The sequence below is a fragment of the Plectropomus leopardus genome, chromosome 20, assembly GCF_008729295.1.
Source record: "Plectropomus leopardus isolate mb chromosome 20, YSFRI_Pleo_2.0, whole genome shotgun sequence".
Taxonomy (NCBI): domain Eukaryota; kingdom Metazoa; phylum Chordata; class Actinopteri; order Perciformes; family Serranidae; genus Plectropomus; species Plectropomus leopardus.
This window is the reverse complement of record NC_056482.1, coordinates 19,399,466-19,421,277: the sequence shown is the minus strand read 5'-3', so window position 1 is coordinate 19,421,277 and position 21,812 is coordinate 19,399,466. Positions and strand designations below refer to the sequence as shown.

Sequence of the window (21,812 nt, the reverse complement as noted above, 5' to 3'; positions counted from 1 at the left end):
ATTCTATGTAACCCAGTCGCCAGAAAAATATTATGTTGGCTTTGTACAATTCTGCAAGCTGCAGATATTTCACATTACACAGTTTCAACAATGCCATTATTAACATATAGTTAGGTTTTAGCACAAAAATACACTGTTTTTGTTTTTTGGGGCTCATACTCAACAGTACTGTCTTGCTAAAAAAAAACAACTGCTTTGTTGGCTCTATCCAAGCTGGAAAAAAAGTGATTGGTTGCTGAAAAACACCCACATTTAGGGGCTAAAAAGCTGCAGGAAACACAGTGATGGGTCCCTAAAAATAACCACATTTTGTTGCTGAAAAGGTCACAGGAAAAACAGTGACAAATCCCTAAAAAACATGCACCTTTGGGGGTTAAAAAGCCATTGGGAAAAGTGTCATCAGTTGCTAAGCAACACCCATGTTTGAGGGCTAAAAAGCTTCAGGAAATACAGTAGTGACTCTCTAAAAAACAACCGGGTTTGTTGGTCTCAAATGGTGGTCTGCAGCTTGTCTGGCATCTCATCTGGATGACATGCCATTCACCATCCCTGCCACCTCCCAATGAAAAAGTTGTCACTCTAGAAATGTTAAGACACATATGAAATGTGCAAAGAACATTGTCAACATTTCTTTCTGCTGACTGGGCTGCTCAATGACAGCGAACTGAATATCTTTGGGTTGTCAACAAAACAAAACATTTGAGAACTACATTTTAGGCCTTGGGACACACTGATTTTATCACAGTTTTCTGACTTTTTCTTGACTAAACAAATGATTTATTAATCAAGAAAATACTTGTAAGATCAGTTGACCTCGGAAAAAAAGGTTAGTTGCAGCACCAATGATTTATTTGCACCCAAATGCTTTTATTCACATCATGATATAAAAAAAGAACCTAAAAAAGTGGCAGTTAACACATCCCTAAGTTGACCTGAAGAGCCTTAATAACCTTTTTTTCAGAGTGCAGCACTTTTTCTTTCTCTCTTCAGCCATGTGTTTGACTGCTTTACTGATACTGACCATAGAGCAAAGAACATAACATTTTTCTATGCACTGTGTACTAACTCTGAAAATAGTCATAAACAGAATTAAAAATAGAAACAATATATTCCGCAGCAACAAATAGTACACTTCCAGCATTGAAAGGTCTCAGTAAATCTCCTTACCTGACTCTGTGCACAACTATCCAATTCCATCTCTCAGCTGTCCTGTTGGTGCAGAACTGTTTGTCGCCCTTCAAACACACGCTATAGTGTGATTGGCCACTGCTGCTGTCAGTCAGTCTAGCTGGCTGTGTGGTTGGCCACCACCGGGGTCTAGTTTCTTGTGTAGATAAATAATGTAAATACGCTCTATATTCTACTTAGTGATGATTTTATTTTCCACATCTATATAGAGGTCTAGAGATGAATATTATGGGTACTAGACATTGTTCTGATGTCCTACGATGCCATATGAAGACTGTATGAGTGCACAAACGCAAGCTTTGTATATTTTCATTCTCTAACTTCACTGCTTTGCTGTGTGTAATCTCACAATTAACCTCACATGACTCCCCCCACCCCCTTCTCTGACCACCACCACCCTCTTTGAACTCTTTTTGGCGGCTGCTACCATTCTCAGACATGTTGGCCTCGAAGGCATCTGAGGAAACAATATGCAGGGGATGCATCTTAAATAATCAATAACTATTGGATTTGCATGGTAGCCTGTTAACAAACATTAACTTAACATTACTGCTGACCTTTTTCCACATCATAACACATGTTTTTAGACTGATTTCCTCCTGGCAGCTATTGTTTCCATTCATTTAGAGATATTCTATGCAGGACTTTTCTATTAAACAATGTATATACCCATAAAGAACAGACGTAATCCCTCTCAGTCATCACTTATGACCCACTGGAAGTGTCTAGCAGTGTATTTTTCTGCAGACTGCCCTCTGCCTGTATTTTCTTATTTCCTCTTATTTTTGGCGTTTGTGACGTGTATGGGTGTGTAACCCCAAAGCGTTCAAGTGAGGTTGGGCTTTGTAAAAAGGTAGCAACCTGGTGCAAGGCCGTAAGCATCAGATACAGCGCTACGCATGGGCGGTATTATGGTATTACTGTTTACAAGGATATTAATAAATCCCAAGGCCATGATTTTTGATACCGTCAAAAATACAGGTGCTCCTCTCTATTTAACTTGTTGTATGTAGTGCACATCTTGCTCCACCAGAGGTCACTCTTTCATCACCACTGGTGGAAGAGGCAGCTCCAACTCTGACTGTTGGGGGATGCAAAACTGTAAACAGCTGCCCAACAACAGCAGAAAGAGAGACCACCATACACTAATACCATCATATAACATCATATACTGTATATGCCGGTGAAATTTCATGATGGTGTGAAAAAATAGATACCGTCAAAGCCTACACAGTGCCGGAAAATAATTCAAATAAAGCCAGGCGAAACGCCCAATGAGAGTGAATCAGGATTGGCTTTCACCCTCATTTTCCTCTTCTCTGGCAAGCCCGTTAAGACAATCCTGCATAGTATACCTTTAAATAAAACATTAAAATCTACTTGACTTGATTTGCTCGAGACAGGTCATTACAATTTTTTTCTGTAATCAATGCTAGAAATGGTTGAAATTCATCTGCAAAAAAATATTTTTACCCCCAAAAAATGATGCTAATGAATTCACATTATCCTTTTCACCAAGTCTGTGTTTATTCTCTTGGTTCAAATTTATCATAACAGAAGAAAAAAACATGGCTCTATTGAGTATTTATTTTCCCTCATTAAGTTTATTTGTAGCCTGCAAGGCTTGTGCAGGCTGGGGACAATTATTAATGTCCTTTTCAGTGTCCCAGATTGGCAGAAATATTCATCGCATGACTGCTTGGTTTTAAATATTGAGGAGGCTATGCTGAGAAGTGCATCCTCGAAAGTGTAGTGTTCGTTTCCCTGAAGTGTAATCCACACACAGTGTGCAACAGAGCAAAGAAGCAGTTACTTTTTGGACCCTACAAAAGGAAATACAATTTCAAAACACATTTAAAAAAAAAAAGAGGACGAAAAGAGTACAGCTAAGTTAATGGAGCCTGACCAATCAAGTTAGCCTGTGTGGGTTTGTGTTTGTGTGTGTGATTGTGTGTGTGATTGTGTGTGTGTGTGTGTGTGTGTGTGTGTGTGTGTGTGTGTGTGTGTGTTTGTTTGTCTGTGTGGGTTTGTGATGTAAGCAAGGAGCTGTAGTGAACACCAGACCTGTTACCAGCCCAACTGCCACGCCTGCAGTACTCCTCTGACTCTGTAGGGGTCTCTCTTTTTCTTGTCTGACTGCCTTCATGGTTGTATGGACTGTTAAAACAAAAAGGAGCCATTTTCTATTGTTCACACTTCTCTCTAACTCTCTTTCTCTCTCTCTTTCTATGGGTATGACAACTCACTCTATCACATTATCTCTCTCTCTCTCTCTCCCTCTCTCTCTCTCTCTCTCTCTCTCTCTAATGTCTGTATCCTCTCTCTATCTTTGGTCAATAAAGCTGAGTTTCTCCAGTGCCCTCCTACCGTCTCTTGCTTGTTGTTCTTTCCATCTGTCTCTAACATTCACTTTTTCATTGGCTGCTGATGAAAGAGATCACAAGCTCTCCTTGCTGCACCTCTATCTGTTGTTATACCCACTGCCACTAACAAGCACACACATTTTGACCCTGAAATTTAGGTGATTATTTTGTCCAGTGTTTTCAAAAGATGCATAAGACAAAACAAATAGTCAGGTGAGGTTATCAGTCACTTTCTGTCAAAAGTGAGCTCATGCAACTTTATATTGTACAGTTTGTTGCTGTATTTGCCCAATATAATGAATACAGCTTTTTTTTTATCTTTATTTGAAAGCACGCCAGTGAACAAGGTGGATCAAAACTAGAGCCCCAGTTATAGTGAATTGGAAATGACACATTGCTTCGATTCACATAGAGCTTAAGTTTAAGTTTGGAGTGGCATACCCCAGAATATGTTAACACTGTTATTTGTATAATGTTTACTAGATTCAAATGGCATATTATGCAATAAATGTTATTATTGCAGTAAATTACAACTCATAATTTTAAATTAAAGCTAAAAAAGTGTAACTTTTATAAAAAAAAAAAAAAAAAAAAGAAAAGAAAAAAGACCATGTCATATTGTCACTACGTCCTGGTAGTAGTAGTGAATGAAGCAGATACTCTGTAAAAAAAAAACAAACAAACAAAAAAAAAACCTTCCTTTGGCACCTCTTCTCTGTTCCTTCTTATTGCATTTGCAAAAATCCACCGAAAACATTCATTCAGACCTGAGGAGTATCTAATGCAGCAGTCCACTGACAGTTAATGACCCAGCTGCCATGTTAAAAAACATCTTGCCGAAACGTAGCACAGTCCCTGGCTGGAGCAAACTTTCTCATTTTACAGCTTAACAGTACACTAAAATATGTTTCTGAAAACATTTGAGGCAAGAAATTTGAAATGCAGAAACAGAATTGATTCATAGTTGATCAGCGCTGCCTAGTTTGACAGTTTGACTGCAGGTCATGAGCCGTGATAGAAATGATTGGCAGCTACTGTATGTTTGAAACTCAGCAGCTCTGATTGGTTGTTTTGCTTCAGCTGTGATAGACTATAGCAAATGTCATTAGGTACACCATGAGGAAGAGGAGAAGGAAAATTATTTATACAACAAACTATGTTTCATGTATTACTGTATGTATTTAGTGACAGTTTTATTAAAAGACAAAAAGTTCTTTTCATAAAAGTCAGAAAGTGCAGCTTTAATGCAATAATCTGGCCTAATTGGAAACAATGCTGAGGCGTTCTTGTGCAAGACTCTGTGCCAAACACTCAATTTAAGGTGCTCTGAGGATTAGATTAAAGCCTGAAACTTAAATTTAGAGAGGTTTACTCTCAAAACAAGTAAACTGCACAACTGTGCCATCTTTTACAGAGTTTACACACTGCAAAAAATCTGCAAATAGGACCATAAGGACTGTAAGTACTCAAGATGACAGGTAGTAGGGGAAGAGGGGTGTAGAGAGGTAGCAAATGTGAAGTAAAGTCGGAGGATTGGTAAGTAAACAGCTAGATAAATAGATAGCTGAATCAATACTCCCATGCTCTAGTTTTACAAGAGCCCTGAGGCGCCCTCCCTTATATCAATAGTAGGTACTGCAAGAAAAGATCTCATTGCATGTTAACTCCTCTAACTATGCAATGAACAGAGAGGGCAGCAATGACTAGTTGAGGTTACGAAAAACATTCCGACCACACTAAAGCACTAAACATGTATTGTACTCATTCAAAAGCACACTGCACGAACACTGAGGCATTCACAGTCTTGTTCAAGGACATTCCAGATAACATTCATACACGATAAATAGTTTACATACAATACACTATGAACATATTATCAGGACATGAACATCTTTTGAAACCATAGATAGATATTTTAGAGGTTTCTTTTGCATATAGCAGTTGTAAAATGTCATCTTTCCTTTGATAATGTGCATGTATCCCTGATGAAGGACTGGGTGTCATTATTTCTGTTTAAAACGCACATGATCTTGAGAGGGCAGCGACACAAACATGACGCACACACTTCCCCAGAGGACATAATACAAGGTGATAAATGATTATATTACAGATGTCATGACAACCAGCATCTGACCACAGGAGTAACACATTACATACACTTTTACTGCGCAGAGAATGGGTGTGTTTTCCGTGATAATGAGCATTATTTGATCTATCTGAGGACAATGACAGCCTGGTGTTTTTCATAGAAACCATGACTGCAAATAATTATTAAACACTCACGCACACACACGACTGGATGATAACAGACGTGTCAGCGGCAGAAAATATGTATCACTGTAAGCATGCATCATAGCATTGTGATTTGGACAGCACATGGTCACATGTAGACTATGTCACCAGTACTGAACAAAATGGTATTTTTTAAAATTGCACAATTTGTGTTTTCACTTATCTCCATGTTTCGTCATACTTTGTTTTCTCATTAAAATAATAACCGTATTTGTTTAATCTTTATAATATATAATGATAAAAATAGGTCAATAAATCATAGAATATTGCATTTAATGCAAAAATTAAGAATTAGATATCTTTTGTAGTTAGCATATTAAGATGCAGCAGAGGGTAACTGAATTATGTTTCTGATTCTAATTTATGACTATGGTTCTGAGTTACAACATGTGCTGTGTCTTATAGTTCCGCTTTCCTGGAAGTAGCTTTAAAACACTACTACCACTGCTATTGCTACTAATACTGCTGCTACTACTACAGCCACGACTACAATTAATACCATTGCCAATAATGTCAGTACTATCCATACCACCAGTGGTGAAAGAACTATTAAGATCCACATGTAAATATAGTATAACTTAAAACAATGTATTGGAAAAAAAATCCATTAATCTGCAGAATATCCTTTTAAAGAGTGTGACATAATGGTATTTATTTATTGGGTTATTATTAATCATGTATTCATGTTTACGCAGCATTTTGATATTTATTAATATATTTATTATTTCATAAGATTTATTTGCATTTATTTATTTATTTATTTATTGCATTTTGCCATTATTGATAGGACATCTAGATAGACAGGAAACATGAGAGAGAGAGAGAGAGAGTGGGGAAAACACCATGCAGCAAAGGGCTGCAGGTCAAAATCGAATGCGCACGGCTGCCAAGGACTCAGACTTTATGGGGCACACATTAGCAGTTGCCCTGATATATTTTAAATATATTTTGTATACATTTTCTAAACTGGTCAGATGTTTTGTGTGTAAAATGTTTACTTGCAAAGTAACTATAGCTATCAAATAAATGTAATGAAGTAAAATTGTAACATTTCCCTCTGAATTAAAGTACAGTTGAAATATAAAGTAGCAAAAAATTGATTGCACATACTGTAAAAAAAAAAAAAAAAAAAAAAAAAGAACTACATTGAATTTCCACCACTGGCCACTACTATAAGTTACTGCTAACAAAGTACTGTAACAGCTACAAGTACTCAAGTTGTTGGAGTAGCCATTGTGGCAGTGGTGGTAGTAGCTGATGTAGTATTGGCTGTGGTTGCAGAAGGCTAGTAAAAGTAAAAGTATCGTATGATCCTGTTTTGATAGGTTCATCATGATAAATTTTCCTAATCTGACAGCAGTGTTACTTCAGCTGCAGTGAGTTTGGGTGTCAAGAGGTTGAGAATGATAAGATGAAATCAGATGACTCCTTGAGGTCGAGCTGGGTCACTGAAGTACCACAGAACAGAGCCAAGATTTAAAAGGAAAATAAAGACAGAGCACAGTGAAGACTTGAAGATTTATTAGTTTAGTCATGCGGACACAGCTGCTCTGGTTGCATTAAAAAGAATTATAATAATCATAATAACTGACCAGCTTACAGTTACAGTCCACAAAAGCATTATGTGCATGTTATACAAATCACCATTAATAGCATGTTTATAGGTCAGATGCATGCTGCATGCTTTATACAGTCTACGGTTGAGTGCCAAAAAGGTCACACACAGGTGCAAATGAATATGAAAGAGATGATGACTAATAAAGATGTCGGCTGTAACAATAACTCCAATTTTGTTTCATCATAGGCTACGGCCAAACACCAGGGGTTACCGTGACAACAGCAAATGGATATCAAGCTCCCATTCCAACCAGACATCCTCACACCGCCATGGTGAGTAGTCTCGATGCATGTGAGTGTGTTTTCATGTATATTTAAGGATGCTTGAGGTTACAACGAAGGGCAGGGCGAATATCAACAAATATTCTACACACAACATACTCACACCTTTGTCAGAAAACTTGGTTTGACATCAAAAGAGTACACCAGATCGCAGGGAACCTGTCATGATGCGGTTGTAAAGGCGACTTTTTGTCCAACCTTTACACTGGATTACAGGCTTTCAGGGTACAATTTCCAGCTCCATTATCCACTTTTGTTGGCCACTCGCTGAAATGCTGTGTGTATTGTGTGTGTTTTAGACTGGTCTGTTTTTGATTTTTTTTTCTTTAAGTTCCGGGTCAGTTTTATTATACCTCAAAAGAGAAAAAAAATCAAGATGTAAAGAACAAGACAACCACAAAGCGGAGAGAATGCGAACATGTTAGAACTGTTTGTTCTGCTCAACTGGAAACATCTGCACCGTGCAGGTTCTTGCTGTGGTACATTGCTGAGGAATTCAGGCTGCTAATTTAACCCTTTGAAAAGTTGCTTGATTTTTTTTCTAAAACATGGGAAGAATGCCGTGAGAAATTTCAAAAGAAAGGACCCCACACACATGCACACACAAAAAACAAATTGCAAAGAAATTGAAGAAAGTACAAGAAATTTACCAGAATATTAAATTAAAAACAACAACAAAAAAAGCCAGTAAATGAACTGAAAAAAAATCTTAAATAAAAGTGCTTAAGTAATGATAATTACTTAAACACTTACAATAAAAAAAGATAATTAGAAATAAGTTTTTTTTTCCCCAAATTTACTAATTTCCTGCAATATGTGAAACACTTCTTGCAAATTGTCTTCAAAAGAAAGCAAACCTATTTGCTCGAGGGTTCGAAGGTTTAAATACCTGTGAGGGCGTTGGAGCGCAGCACAAAAAAGTGATATTAAAGTTTCAGAGGGTTTAAATTATGTGCACACAGAATGTAGGCCAGGTAGGTTAACGGAAAGTGGGCACATAAAGAAACTAAATCCCCAAATCAAAGATTGATAATCTTGATTTGGGGATAACCATTTATCATAACCATTTATCAATTTATCAGCTTGTGCCAGCTGTCAGACCAATGCAACAACAGCAAAATACATTAGATAAAGACCGGTATCAAGAGCGTTGTGCTTCACAGCATCAGACACACATTGTGCCCCACAACATCATCACCAATAATCAGAATCAAATACAGCAGTGGCTGAAAATGATACAATGTACTGTGCATACTTCCACATAGACTGTTTGTGCTGATCTGCTGTGGGGGTGCATGTTTGGGATGCCTTTTAGTCGCATTGTTTCCTTTCTACAGGTGCATATTTGTTCTGCAGTGTCTATGTGATATCTTTACAAGTACACACTGTACATTTATGGCACTGAGTAAATTTCCTGTACGGAGTCTGTGGCATTTAAAGGAACATAAGTGACCTTATTGTACTTATGGGAATCTATCTACAGTACTATGACATCAATTTAATATACTGTAATATTCCTAAAGGGAGTTGTATCCCATCATGTAGTGAAGTCAGTTTCAAGTTTATAGCAACAATATTATTCCCATAGTACACTTGGTTCTCTATGGTATAGATTGATTTGGGATTTTCTGTATTTATGGCTCACAAAGGTCATGGTTTAATATGTATTTAGTTATTTAGTTAATTGTTCATTCACATGTTTATTGTTTTGCTTAATAATTCTGACACTTGATGTCCTGGACTTTACTTGTTATCAGTGGTGGAAGAAGAAGCTATATCCTTTATTTGTGTAAAAATTGCAAAACTACAATATAACAAAAATCAACCAACGAAACAAAAACTAACAAACAATTTAGCAGTAAACATTTTATTTAAGTTGACATGTCAATCTCATAAACAAAATCCAGTTTACAAAAATCCAAAAGTAAGTCTACTTTTTATGCAGGAGGCCCACTGAGTGTTATTATTTCATTACAACCGTTGCATTGTTATAATGGATACATTAAATAAGTAGGTATATATCTTTTCTATATACCTACTTATTTAATATTATCTATTAACTTGTAATATTTTATAAGTAGAATCTTAACCTGTGAAGTAATAGCAGGAACATACAATACATAGAATAAACAGTACAGTATCTCCCCCTTAATTCAATTGTTTTCAAATTAGTGTTATTAATATTATGAAATATCACAAATCACAATTTGTATCAGGGGGGGTTTACAATATACCACACCCCCTGCAGTATCTACAGATATTTTCTACTTGCTTCACTCCGTCAATTTTTTGTCTAATTTCCATAAAGCTGGAAGGTTTGTGAAAGACATACTGAAAATAGATCAAAATATGTGCAGCAGAGGGAGAGATATCCTGACTTTAAGCCCCTTCTATGAGTCACAACCCAGTACACTCCCTCCTACACTTCCCATGATGCAGGCTGGTAGTGAACTGGACTTTATGAGTAATATTGGCAGAGAGCCCCTTTGAATGCAATGAAGCAGCAGTATATAATCACTCTTGCATGTGTCTGATTGAAGAAATAAGATCTGCTGCAACTGTCCCATGTTGCAACCGACCCCAGTCTCCCCTAGTATCCATCAAAACAGACTTTTATTCAAGTAAAGTAGCGTATTTATCTTCAATTGTACTTAAGTACTTGAGTAAATTTGGGCCAGCTGACTTAGTTACCACCACTGCCTGTTCTGGAGTGTTCTGAGTTTGTTTTTGTTCCTCTGAAAATGCCACCTGAGCACATTTGAGTGAGGGGAGGCAGAGCAGGAGGTGGGGAGACAGGGAGGTGGGCTACAGGAGCACGGAGGGGAGGGGGCTGCTGGCTGGGCTGCGGTCAGATTGTTTTGCAGCTGAATAAATGAATGAAAGGCAGTACGGCCGGTAACCTGATCCGTCCGGGTCGGCCTCATTGTGCTTGGCTGGAGCTCGCGCTGGCGGCTCGCTCTCTGATTGTCTCTGGAACGGGACAGAAAACACTCCCGGGACCTCGCGAGCCCTGCATTATTCAGCGCGCGTGCCTAAAAAAAAAAAGAGAGAGAGAGAGAGAGAGGGCGCGAGGAGAGAGGAAGAGGAGGGGGAGGAGGGAATCGCCGGTTGGAAAAGCTGGCGCGTAAAAAGGAGCTCAATGTCATCCCAGTCGTAGGCTGCCGTTACCGTTATTACTGCTGCTGAGCACGCGAGCATCCGGTCCTCTACCTCTGCTGTCCGTTTGTTTCTCTAACGTCCGGTTGCAGCTGCTGTGTTCACGTTTTTTTCCTCCGTTAACGCCGAAGAATAAGGAGGAAAAAAAGAAGAAGAAGTCAGCAGGTCGGTTACGCCTCCGCCCGTTAAAATCTAATCCCGGTTATTAGCCGTTAGTCGGTCCGGTAAGGAGCTCCGGGGGATAAGCGCTCTGCTACACATCTTTCTCCACACAGGTAGACTGAATTAAAACAAAAAATATTGCTCAAAACAAAAATGTAATGTAACTCAAGTTTGGAAAAGTAATATTTTAGTGAGTGAAAGTGTACCGTGTGTCTGTCAGTTTGGGCTTTTTTGGTATGCTGTTTTTTTCAGTGAGCTCTGTTTGTGTGTTTCTTTGTAGAAGTGTGTTTGTGTGCGTGTGTGTGTGTGTGTGTGTGTCTGTGTGTGCTGGTTAACAGGGATAGAGCTTGTAATTACACTGATTGGTTTAAAAGTGGTGAGGACACAGGATACTGCACCCTCCTCTCCTGTGTGTGAGAGAGACACACAGCCAAAGGAGGTTAGTGGACCAGACTGCTTGCTGCAGTAGTGTCTTTTTCTCTCTGTGTGCTCCTCCTCCTCTGCATCACTTTAACCTAGATATATGCAGAAATGACCTTAACCTGGTTTCCGTCATCCTCACACTAAATGACTTGGCAGAGACAGAGAGACAGTCTTGTTGGTGTTTCTACGTGTTTTGTCTAGGGGTGCAAGTCACCAGTGTCATCATGATACTATATCAGTTTTTAGGGGAACGATATGATATTTGCAGATATCACAAAGTCTGCCACAATATGATTTTCATTTGATTTGATTTAGGGTCTATATGAGCCGATATTATATGTTCATTTAACACAATCTGTTACAGAATGTGCTGCCACCCTTTTCTTTTTTTGTTTTTGGCTTTAAATGATAAAAACATCACATAAATAATGTTAATAATTGTAACCACTTAAGTGCAGTAGAGTTTACTTTAAATTGACTCCACTAACACATAGAAGTATAAATCACCGGCCTAATCACAATACAATATTATCTCAATGCTTTGGACAATGATACAATATTTGAAGACTTCACAAAGTCTGCCACAATATGATTTCGATTTGATTTAGGGGTCGGTGATTGATATGAGCAGAAATTAGGCTGCATGCTTATTTAACACAGTTGGTTACAGAAGATGCTGCCCCCTTTTTTGCCAAAAAAAAGATAAAAACAACATAGAAATAACTGTAAATAATTAAAAGTGGTTCATTCTGATGATTTATTACAGAGTAAATAATTTTATCTTCATCATCTATGGTATAGTATGCTATCATATTGCTTGCCATCATATGCCTGATGTTGTATGATGGTGACACATAATCCAATATAAAGGCGCATCTGAAGGAGGATGATATGGCCTAAAACTTGTAGGCTAACTGGCTTAAAGCTCTGAAGGCAAACCTTTCCCAACAGCCATAAAACATAGATTAGCAACATGACCCTTTAACAGAAGTATAAAATTCAGCTCAGTAATAACTTTCAAGGTGCAAAGACAAAACAATTTTTTGCTGGTCTCACAGTATTAGTTTAAGCACTTTTACACTGCATAAATTAGCCTAGCGGCTAGCGGAGTTTAGCTTAATTTACATGTATTATTCATACTTTTTCTTACTCACTGGGTAAAGTCATTTCCCGACAGAACAGCATGATTAAATATCAGCCTGCATGCACATTTTTAAGCCTAACATTAATGAAACAGAGCAGCTAATGGTGCAAGAAGTTAGATGAATGAGATGTTGGTCCAGGCAGATGTCGTCCTTCATCCCATAATGTCATTGTTTACATATGATAAGTGCTCTGTCTGTTGACCCTTATTTTCTCCAAAATCTTAAATATTTCCAAACTGCTGATTTATTTCCTTGCTTTATCCTTATCGTATTTCTCTCGGCTGCCTGCCATCTTCATGCCGCCGTTTGACGGTGACACAGAATTACAAAGTAAAGGCATATCCTAAAGATAAGGACTTGGATACATTTTTTCATTTTGCGTTTATCAAATTGTATCTTTGGTACTTAAATCAATATATCAATGCAAATGGATGGATTCTTACTTACCTAGTTATGTCTCTCAACAAACACCATTATACTGTTGTTTTACTGGATTTTTGTCTTGTTTAGTTACCCATCATGTTGGTCATATTGGCTCATCATGTGGTATTCATTAACATCACTTGTAAACTGTTAACATGCTCTTGCTCTTGTTAAAGCCTCTCGATAAAACCACAACACATGGCCAAATGGCAGTGCACAAAATCTCAGCCCCACCCGAGCTGAAAAGCTCTCATTGGTTGCATTTTGAACAATATGCACATGTTAACATTTGTAAAGGTTAAAAAGTAGAGGCGGTTACAATTGTGCTGGTTTGTCATGCAGTAGCAGACGATTAAACCAAAAACAGAGCACTGGCACATGATCAGAGAAAACCAGACTTCATTTGTTTGCTGCAGATTTGCTTGTGGTGAGTATTCAGTTTTTCTTGTCGCTTGTGGCTGTTGCCAAGCAACTTGCAATTTCTTTGATTGGAGACTTTGACAAAGTTCAAGGACAGCTGGACATTGCCATGCTGTAATAGGCTGATATGCGTTGTTTTTTTGTCCTCTTTGTGCTGGATCAGAGCATTAGAGGCATTTCTCAGTTCAAACTAAGGAATTAAATCTGATATTGTTTTTTTGTGTAGCTCAGTGTTAAAGTTATTTGCTGGTAAATAACCCATATGGGGTCAGGTGATCAAATCCATCTGTCTTAAAAATGGTCACTCATGGTACCAAAAAAGTTCGGTAAATAAATCCACCAAATACAGCGCCCCAGGTATGAGTCCTAAAGCTCAGAAATGAGTTAGTATTTCAGCAAGTCTGGTTCCCTCATCTCAAAGTTAATGGATTCTTTGAATTGGGTTTTGGTTAGAATGAAATAAGGTCTGTGGTTAACACAAGCTTAAGAGACTTTCATGTTTTGTTCTACGACATAAAATACATTAGAAAATACCCCACTCGTGAATTTTAAAGCTTTTATGTGTCTTAAAAAAGGCAACTGCTAACAAGTGGCTAATTTAAACTACAGAGTGTCATCACACTGAACACGGTTTTACAGCATTTTTGAGGTTGTGACGTTAAGTCATGTGACCGCAGTGTAGGTTGTTAATGCTAACATTAGCTTTCTATTTCTGGCAATTGCTTAAAAAATCATAGAAGTGTGAAGGTTTTGTGAAGGTTTTGTGAAGGTTTTCTTACTGAACAAAATGTGTAAGAATCATGAACATTTGTTTGCCACAGAGCTTTTTTTCTGCCGTAATTCAAAATCTAATGAATAAATCCCATAGGCTTTTTGAGGAGGGAACCAGGGTGACGCCAGCTCCCATGTCAGCCTACAGAAAAATCATCATCCCTTGGGCACTCTATTGGGACAGGTGACCAAATTCAGTGTGACCACTTATCTTAAAAATAGTCACTCATTGTGCAGAAATATTCTGGTTAAATACATTGCACCAAAGAAAAGTGTGTCTTCCTGCTGTTACCAAAATAACCCAGGGTGAAGAAGCTGTTTGAACTTAACCCTGACCCTGTTTTCACATCACATCCAGTCATGCTGATTGATTTACAATACCAAAGGGGTTCAGAAAATCAGGCGTGTGTCTCTGAACATTCTTGCAGTTGCTCTGCGAAGACATGTCTTCATGTCGAGCTAATTTTGGACTTGACAGCTTTTATTTATTTTGCACACAGTTTACACAGCAGTGCCTATAAGACAGGCAAACACATCCACCTGGCAAGACAATGCAAAGAGGCAAAGGCAGCATCAAAACCACAGCGTCAGATCAGTTTTAGCTACATCTTTTTAATCAGCATGTCTCATTGAAGAGTTTACTGTGGTGTTTCAGGTACATTTTAAGAGCTTCCATAACATTTTATCAGTATGAGCTCTGTAACATTCAAAATTTGAAGGTTTAACAAAGTTGTGGTGGAGGTTTAAGTCTGTTTTTATTGTCCACACTCTGTTTAGAACAGCTCATCATCTGTTTTTTGTTTGGTCACCATTTGACATTACCAGCTCATTCTGGAAATAACGAAGCGAAGCAGCAAACTGCCAATTCAGACAGAGTGTTTGCCAATACCTCTGCTAGGCCAGCAGGCAGAAAAATCACAGCCAGCTCTCCATTTGATTATATAGTCAATGACAGGAGGTACCTGCCACACACTGGATGTCCCACAGAGACAGTCAGTGCCTGTTAGCTCAAGGTTTCTGTGTGTTTGTGCAGTGTGCGTGCGTATGTATGTTGGAAGTGCATTTTCCGTCCGCGCCCCTCTAAGCAGCATGGACTGTGAGAACACAGACAGGAACAACAAACTTATCAATGATGTCTTCTTCCTCTGAACCTCTCCCTCTTCCCAGAAAGCACACACATACACACACATAATCACAGCTTACGTAACAGCTGTGTTGATGATGCTAAAGCTTGGTGAGCCAAGAGCACACAGGACCTGGAAATGGGAATGTGAAGAGACGGGATGAGAGAGACCGGCGTGATGACAAGAAACAATGAGCACAAGGAGAGATAAAGGTGCAGGTGTGTGTTGTTGGGGGCAGGTGGAGCTGTGATTGTAAGGCGAGGGAGGAAAGCGTGAGGAAAGGATGTGGAGGAGGGTGCCAGTAGGAAGTCTGTTCAGCCTCACACAGCTCAAAGTGTTGTTGACATTAACTGGTCCATGGCCTTTCAATGGCTGATCTGTTGATGGGCCTCCACTGGCTGTCTTCCAGGAAGAGAGTGATATTCTGCCTTGTGTTATTGGATGAAGTCCCAAACATTACAGTCAAATCAGTGCTGATCAGATGAACTCTAATGTCATTGATACTCGATTGTAGTATGCTATGACACTGTGGGTGTGCAGTATGCTCTCACCTCTCGGTTTACAGATGTCGCGTGTGTGTTATCAGCTGACAACAAGTGAATAACAGGAATAAGGAAAAAAAAAACTTGTGGTTTGAGTGTTTGTCATTGGAAATCATGTGAGTGCCCCTGAGGCCAGCTGTTAGACTGAGCCTTGAAAATGACTTTCCCAACATTTGAACAAAGCCTCCTCGTGTTTGTGCTTGTCTGAAGTAGCTGGGATTTTAAATAGTCCTTTGAGCTGTGAATAACACAGTGTGGCTATTTTTGATTGTCTCACGGGGATGGTTGACAGTTAAAAGTGATGAAAGGACACAGTAGTGTCTGTGTGAGTTTCTGGTTTATTACTGGTAGCTTCTTTGATAATGCAGCAAAAAGATACCTTGACACTTTTCTTAAAGTAAAAAGCAAATTTGAAGAGATGAAAGCACTTTGCAAAAGTGCCTAAAAATGCCTTTGTTTGTAAACTTAAAAATAAGGTTTTTACCTATGCTCAAGTTTATTTTGAGAAGATACTATATGCATTTAATAAGTATAAACTGTATATTTCCTGTCAAAACATAAGTTTATTTTGAAAAACCACTTTGCATGTATTGAGCATAAATTGAACCCAAGCATCTAAAACTGACATTGGAGGGGTACCTGGAGTGTCATGATGTGTAGGGCCACTAACCAAGCTTCAATATTTGAGGAGTTGGGAGTGAGAATGTGTTAATGCTTGATAATCAAAAGAAAGCTGCTATCTGTTTTGACTGTATTTTTCTGTCTCATTTTTTTATGATTGCTGGTCACTCTGGAGTGACTGACATTTTCACCCATTAATGTTTTGCACTCGACTCAGAAGCAATCATAGAGCAGTTCAATCTGTGCTTGGAAAAATGTGTATCTCACCATTTTTGTTTGGAATTAATTCTGGCTCTGGCACAAGAAGATAACTTCTTTAGTCTTAATCCTGCTTACAAAACTTTGATTGGCTCAGCTAAACTATTTGGTTTGGTGCCTGCAAGACAACGGAACAAGGTTTTTGTGCGGAGACTCATGCCACTTTGAAAATGACAATGAATGAAAAATGTCTAAATTAATTACTCAACAAGGTCAAAGAGTCATTTTTTTTGTCACATTCCATCTTCTATCAAAGTATTTTGTCCTATGTTGTGGTATTTGTGCTCCAGAGAGGAAGAGAACTGAAGGGATGCAGGAAATGTAACAATACAACCCAGCCATGTGATGGCCACCATTACACAACCCCCGCCACCCACTATTGTCTGCAACATCCACCGGCTATTGTTGAACTGTGCAACAGAAGTCATTCATTTAACAAAGCAAAGCACAAACCACCTGCTAGCACGAATACTGTGTTTACAAAAAAGAGACAGACAATGAAAAGGCAGTGCAAAAATACAGGGAATGGGACATAATTCAGAAAAGTACCTTTGAACAAAACTTTTAGAAAGAAGGCAAAGAAACTGTTAAATACTAAAGCGGAGACTTCATCTGTATATCCGGGAAGTCAGGAGTTAGGTTGACCTCTAATATCCGGCCTTCATTTCAAAACACAGTGCCATGTTTGGGTGGTGAAAAGCTGCAGAGGTCTCTTTATCTCATTCCAGTGTTAAACTGGAATGTCAGAATGCTATTTGGGTTTCGGGTGTTGCAGTGTGTGAGGGGGCCCAGGGCACCGTTGTCTTTTTCTTATGAGAGCCCAGCCAGGTCACGGACCCTCAAAATCGGGGCATTTTTAGAAAGTGAGGTAATTTTTGCCAACTATTTCTTCAAGTGCCCTTGAATTTTGATTCATACTTGAGGTTCAACCATGTGCTTAGTATTTTGTCTCTGGGAAATGACTCACAGCTGTCAAAGAATGGAGGACATGATCCGTAACATTTTTATCCACTTTTACTTCCCCTTGCCTCTAGAAAAAATCTTACTTTGGGATGAGGTAGACAGATTCGCAGGCAGTAGAGCAGGTTTGAAAATATATAATCCTGAGCAGACCTCTAGGGTGCAGCTCTCTCTTTTTTCAACTGAAAAAAACTCACTTTCTTCAGCTGCTGTCATGATCGCAATTGCTCTCTCAGCCGAATAAAATAAATCCAAAGATGTTCCTGCAGGTTGTAGAGGGGTTTTTTAGAAGAATGTAACACAAGAAATCAGTCAGTGAATCAGAAGAAGAAAAGTCAGCAGGGGTAAAAGAAGGAACACCAAACAGTCGATTGCAACATTTCATCATGAAATAATTCCTGGAATGTGCTCAACGTCAAAGACTGCAGCAGAATTTGTGGGGAGTTTTCCTTAAAGGTTAGCTAAAGGTTAGCTATGAGATTTTATCTTAAGATGATAACTAGGCCAGTTAGAGTTGAGCATGTACTGTGTGATTGTTGTTTTAAGTTCAGCTCATACTGTAGAAGTAAATCTTCTGTAATGCTCACGATTTATGTGCTCACACTGTATGGTCCGATTTTATTTTATTTAGCCTTTAACAAGGTTTGTCCCATTGAAATCAAGGATCTCTTTTACAAAGGAGACCTGGCCAAGAATAGCAGCACCACAGAGTTTCAAAACATATAAAAATCACATAAAAGCGCATGGTTTCCAGAAACAGAATGATCAGATAAAACATTTGCATACAGATAGCCTGGACTTAAAGATTTTCAACGTTGTTCATAACTCATTCATGGTCACCATTTCTTGAGGCTTAAGATCATTTTGCAGATAGTTTCATGCTGTAGGTTCAGAGAACCTAAAAGCTTTTTTTCCTAATTCAGTCTCGACTTTTGGCACAAGACAAAAAGTTTTGTGAATGATTGCAAGCCAGACCTGAGTGCTCATGTTGTACATGGAAAATTGACAATATATCAGTCCGTCAGCTCCTGCAAAACCATTCTAGCTATCGACAATTGTTAATAAAGATTCATTTGAAAGCTCTGGGGCTGCGAGCAGGTAAAATTTTGCTTGCTAGCAGAGGTGTAATTCACATACGCAGGGACAGACGTCTCCAAAAATCATTTTCTGCAAAAACTGTTCAGTCCAAGTAATGAATCCCCCTCTCGCTCTCTCTCTCTCTTACATACATACACACACACACACACAAGATAAAAGATATACATTAAATAAAAGTACAAAACAAAAACACAAGAAAATTACCTAAAAAGTGCTGAATATAAAAAAATATAGGTATTTATTTTATGTATTTTATCATATTTTTTCTGTAACATTTTAAATATAAAATTATTGCAATTATAAATATTGTTTTCCAGGATATTTTTTCTACGGATAATTTTCTAACAATGAAAATTCTAATTTTAATTCTCCCCATTTTTAAAAACAAATTTTAGGTAGTTTTCCTATTATATTTTTCTGATTTCTTGCAATTTTCAGGACATTTCTAGCCAAGTTGGTCATGCACATTTTCCCCCGTATAATATAGTAAAGTGATAAGAGTTAAGTCATTTCCTGATGTGCACCTTAGGAATTCATAGTGAGGAAGATATTTTGTTTCTGCAGTGGTAACATGTAAACAAGCAGAGACAGGAATAAATTCAATTTAAAGCTCTTCAGCAGGTCTTATTTCAGGTCATGTCGTCCTGACTCAGTTTTGGCGTGTGTTTGCTTTCTAAGAATGCAAATAGATACCTTTCTTTTCGCTCAGAAAATGGACCACAAAATGGTTGCTGCTGTATTTCCGCTGATATCCCTTTGAAACCACAGAAAATAGCTCTGTTGGGGAAATTCATTATCTAAATAAAAAGGGGAATAGTGTGGTTGTCCGGCTCAGACATGTTTGCTGTCACCAGGCTGTTTTCTTCCTGTGTGAAACCTCCTTCCTCCTGCGGTCTAAATACTGCTGGCTAATGAGCTAATTTCCGGAAATAGACAGGTGATTAACACACTGCTGGTCTCAGTGTGAGGCAGAGCTAGTTAATGCTATAAGCTAACACCGGGAAGAGATCCAGTCTCTAAGGATAATAGTGTTAATGTGCTCAGTCTGGTGGTTGGGAGTAAGCTCATGCATAGGTCTTTAATGAATCTTTTATGTGCTGCTCAGGCAGGGTCGGCTACAGCTGTGCAGCCTCATAACGTATAGATGGGATGTTATGTCTTGAGAAGGTGCAAATCTGTTTTATGGTCAGTCAACTTAGGCTATACTGAAAAGAGTGTGCTGGTGATTGATAAAATGGTCAGAAACTGTTCATCATTATGCATGCTTTTATCAAAACCACTTTAACTATTTAATTTCATTGAGAGCTATTATTTAGGGTTTACACTGTCATTAGATACCTGGTTAAGTTCTGGAATTAGAAAAAAATTTTTCCCAGACCTGGAAATGGTTTGAAATTAACGGAATGTTTTGGAAAAATTTTGAATACATATATTTTTGGCTGTTGTTTAACCCTTTGAACCCTGAACAAATGGGAGCATTTTCTTTCAAAAACATGAGGAAAAGGCAATTAGCAGCTTGGTAAAGTAAAAATGATCCACAAATGCGAGAAAATAGAAAATTATTTTTTTTAAAAGCTAGGGAAAAAAGAAAAAAAGCTAGGGAAAAACTATATTTCTAATTTCATATTTTCATATTTACATATTTACAATTATGTTACGAAATTATTGTAGTTTTTTAAACACTTTTTCCAAGTCTTATTTATTTATACGAATTTCAGGTAATTTTCTTGTAATTTTCTTGTGACTATTTTCATGATAAGTTTTGGATAATTTGTTATTTTGTTGCTCATTGCCTCCCCATGTTTGAGAAGAAATCAAGCCAATTTACTCAAGTTTCCAACAGTTATCAGACATGTCCATAAAACCTTTGTTTAACAAGAATTAAATGCATACAAACTTGTCAAAATTATAATCCCAGCACACATCAAACGACACTGACATCCTTTGGATCCTCTGGTCTGGTCTGTTGGCACATGCAGCTAGTTGGTGGCGAAATGTCTAATAAGACAGTTAATTTAGTAAGTGCGAACAATTTGCTTATCTGCAAATGACTGGGAAGTCCCTGTTCAATCATTTATGGCGTTTTCACTATATAGGCTGACCTTTTTCAAAGTACGTCAATAAAGTTATGGAAATGATTATTATAAAGCCCATCACCGTTGCCATCCAGTCTAAATTTGTTGCATTTGACAAATTCTGTTATCCAGTCAGTGACATGTAGAGATTACAAACCAGCCAATTATCTAGCTTGCAGGGGTGTGTTTTTGGGAGGTAGATCCATCAAGCTTTCTAAACATAGCTAGACTGTTGTGCCGTAATGCAAGTCACTAATCTAATCTCTCTCCTCTCTGACTCAAACAGTGCATTTAAGGCCATGCTAAGTTTGAGCTGCTGATTGGAGCTAATTGTTGGCAACATTGCGTCAGCACTTAAAGGTGGTGACTCACTGATGATGCAGGGTGGCCACACTTGCATAGAAAACAGGCAAACACAGAAACACGCGTTAAATCTGTTCTTGGAAACTGAAATTAAATCAAGCAACCAGTCTTGCAATTTATACTGCAGAAAAGCCACTTTGCATTTATATTATACTAATGGCCTCCTTTCACTCAAGATAAAATCCACAAAATAGCTTACACGTTCACTTCCCCCGACCACAGATCTTAATTTTATTCAAAACCTTAAGCCCATTGGTCTGGTAGCCTCACTGTGTGGTCTCGGCACTGAGAGTCCTGCGGGACAAAATACTAAAATGGGCCGCTTCATGCTGGGAAAGGATTACAATTATATGCTCCGTGGCTTTTTCTTCTCTCACAGACTCACATACACACACAGAAGCAAGCACATCCTTGAAACCCTCAGACTCAGCCGTCCATGTGTCCCCTCCTCCCCTAGTGAAAATTTGTTCCTTCATGTTTGTCCGTGGCTTATTTCCTGCATGATCACCCTGTTGTCTCCAATTCAAGG

At 38.3% G+C, this 21,812-nt stretch overlaps 1 protein-coding gene across 3 annotated transcripts in view; it reads left to right on the top strand.

Annotated features, from left to right (window-relative positions):
- The window catches only part of LOC121959726 (A-kinase anchor protein 2), a 106,988-nt gene that overhangs the window by 58,701 nt on the left and 26,475 nt on the right, over positions 1-21,812 (top strand). For all 3 annotated transcript variants that reach the window (XM_042509195.1, XM_042509196.1, XM_042509197.1), the window contains one exon: positions 7,648-7,733. In XM_042509195.1, coding sequence (XP_042365129.1) covers positions 7,648-7,733 — 86 coding nt within the window. The remainder of the gene's footprint in view (positions 1-7,647; positions 7,734-21,812) is intronic.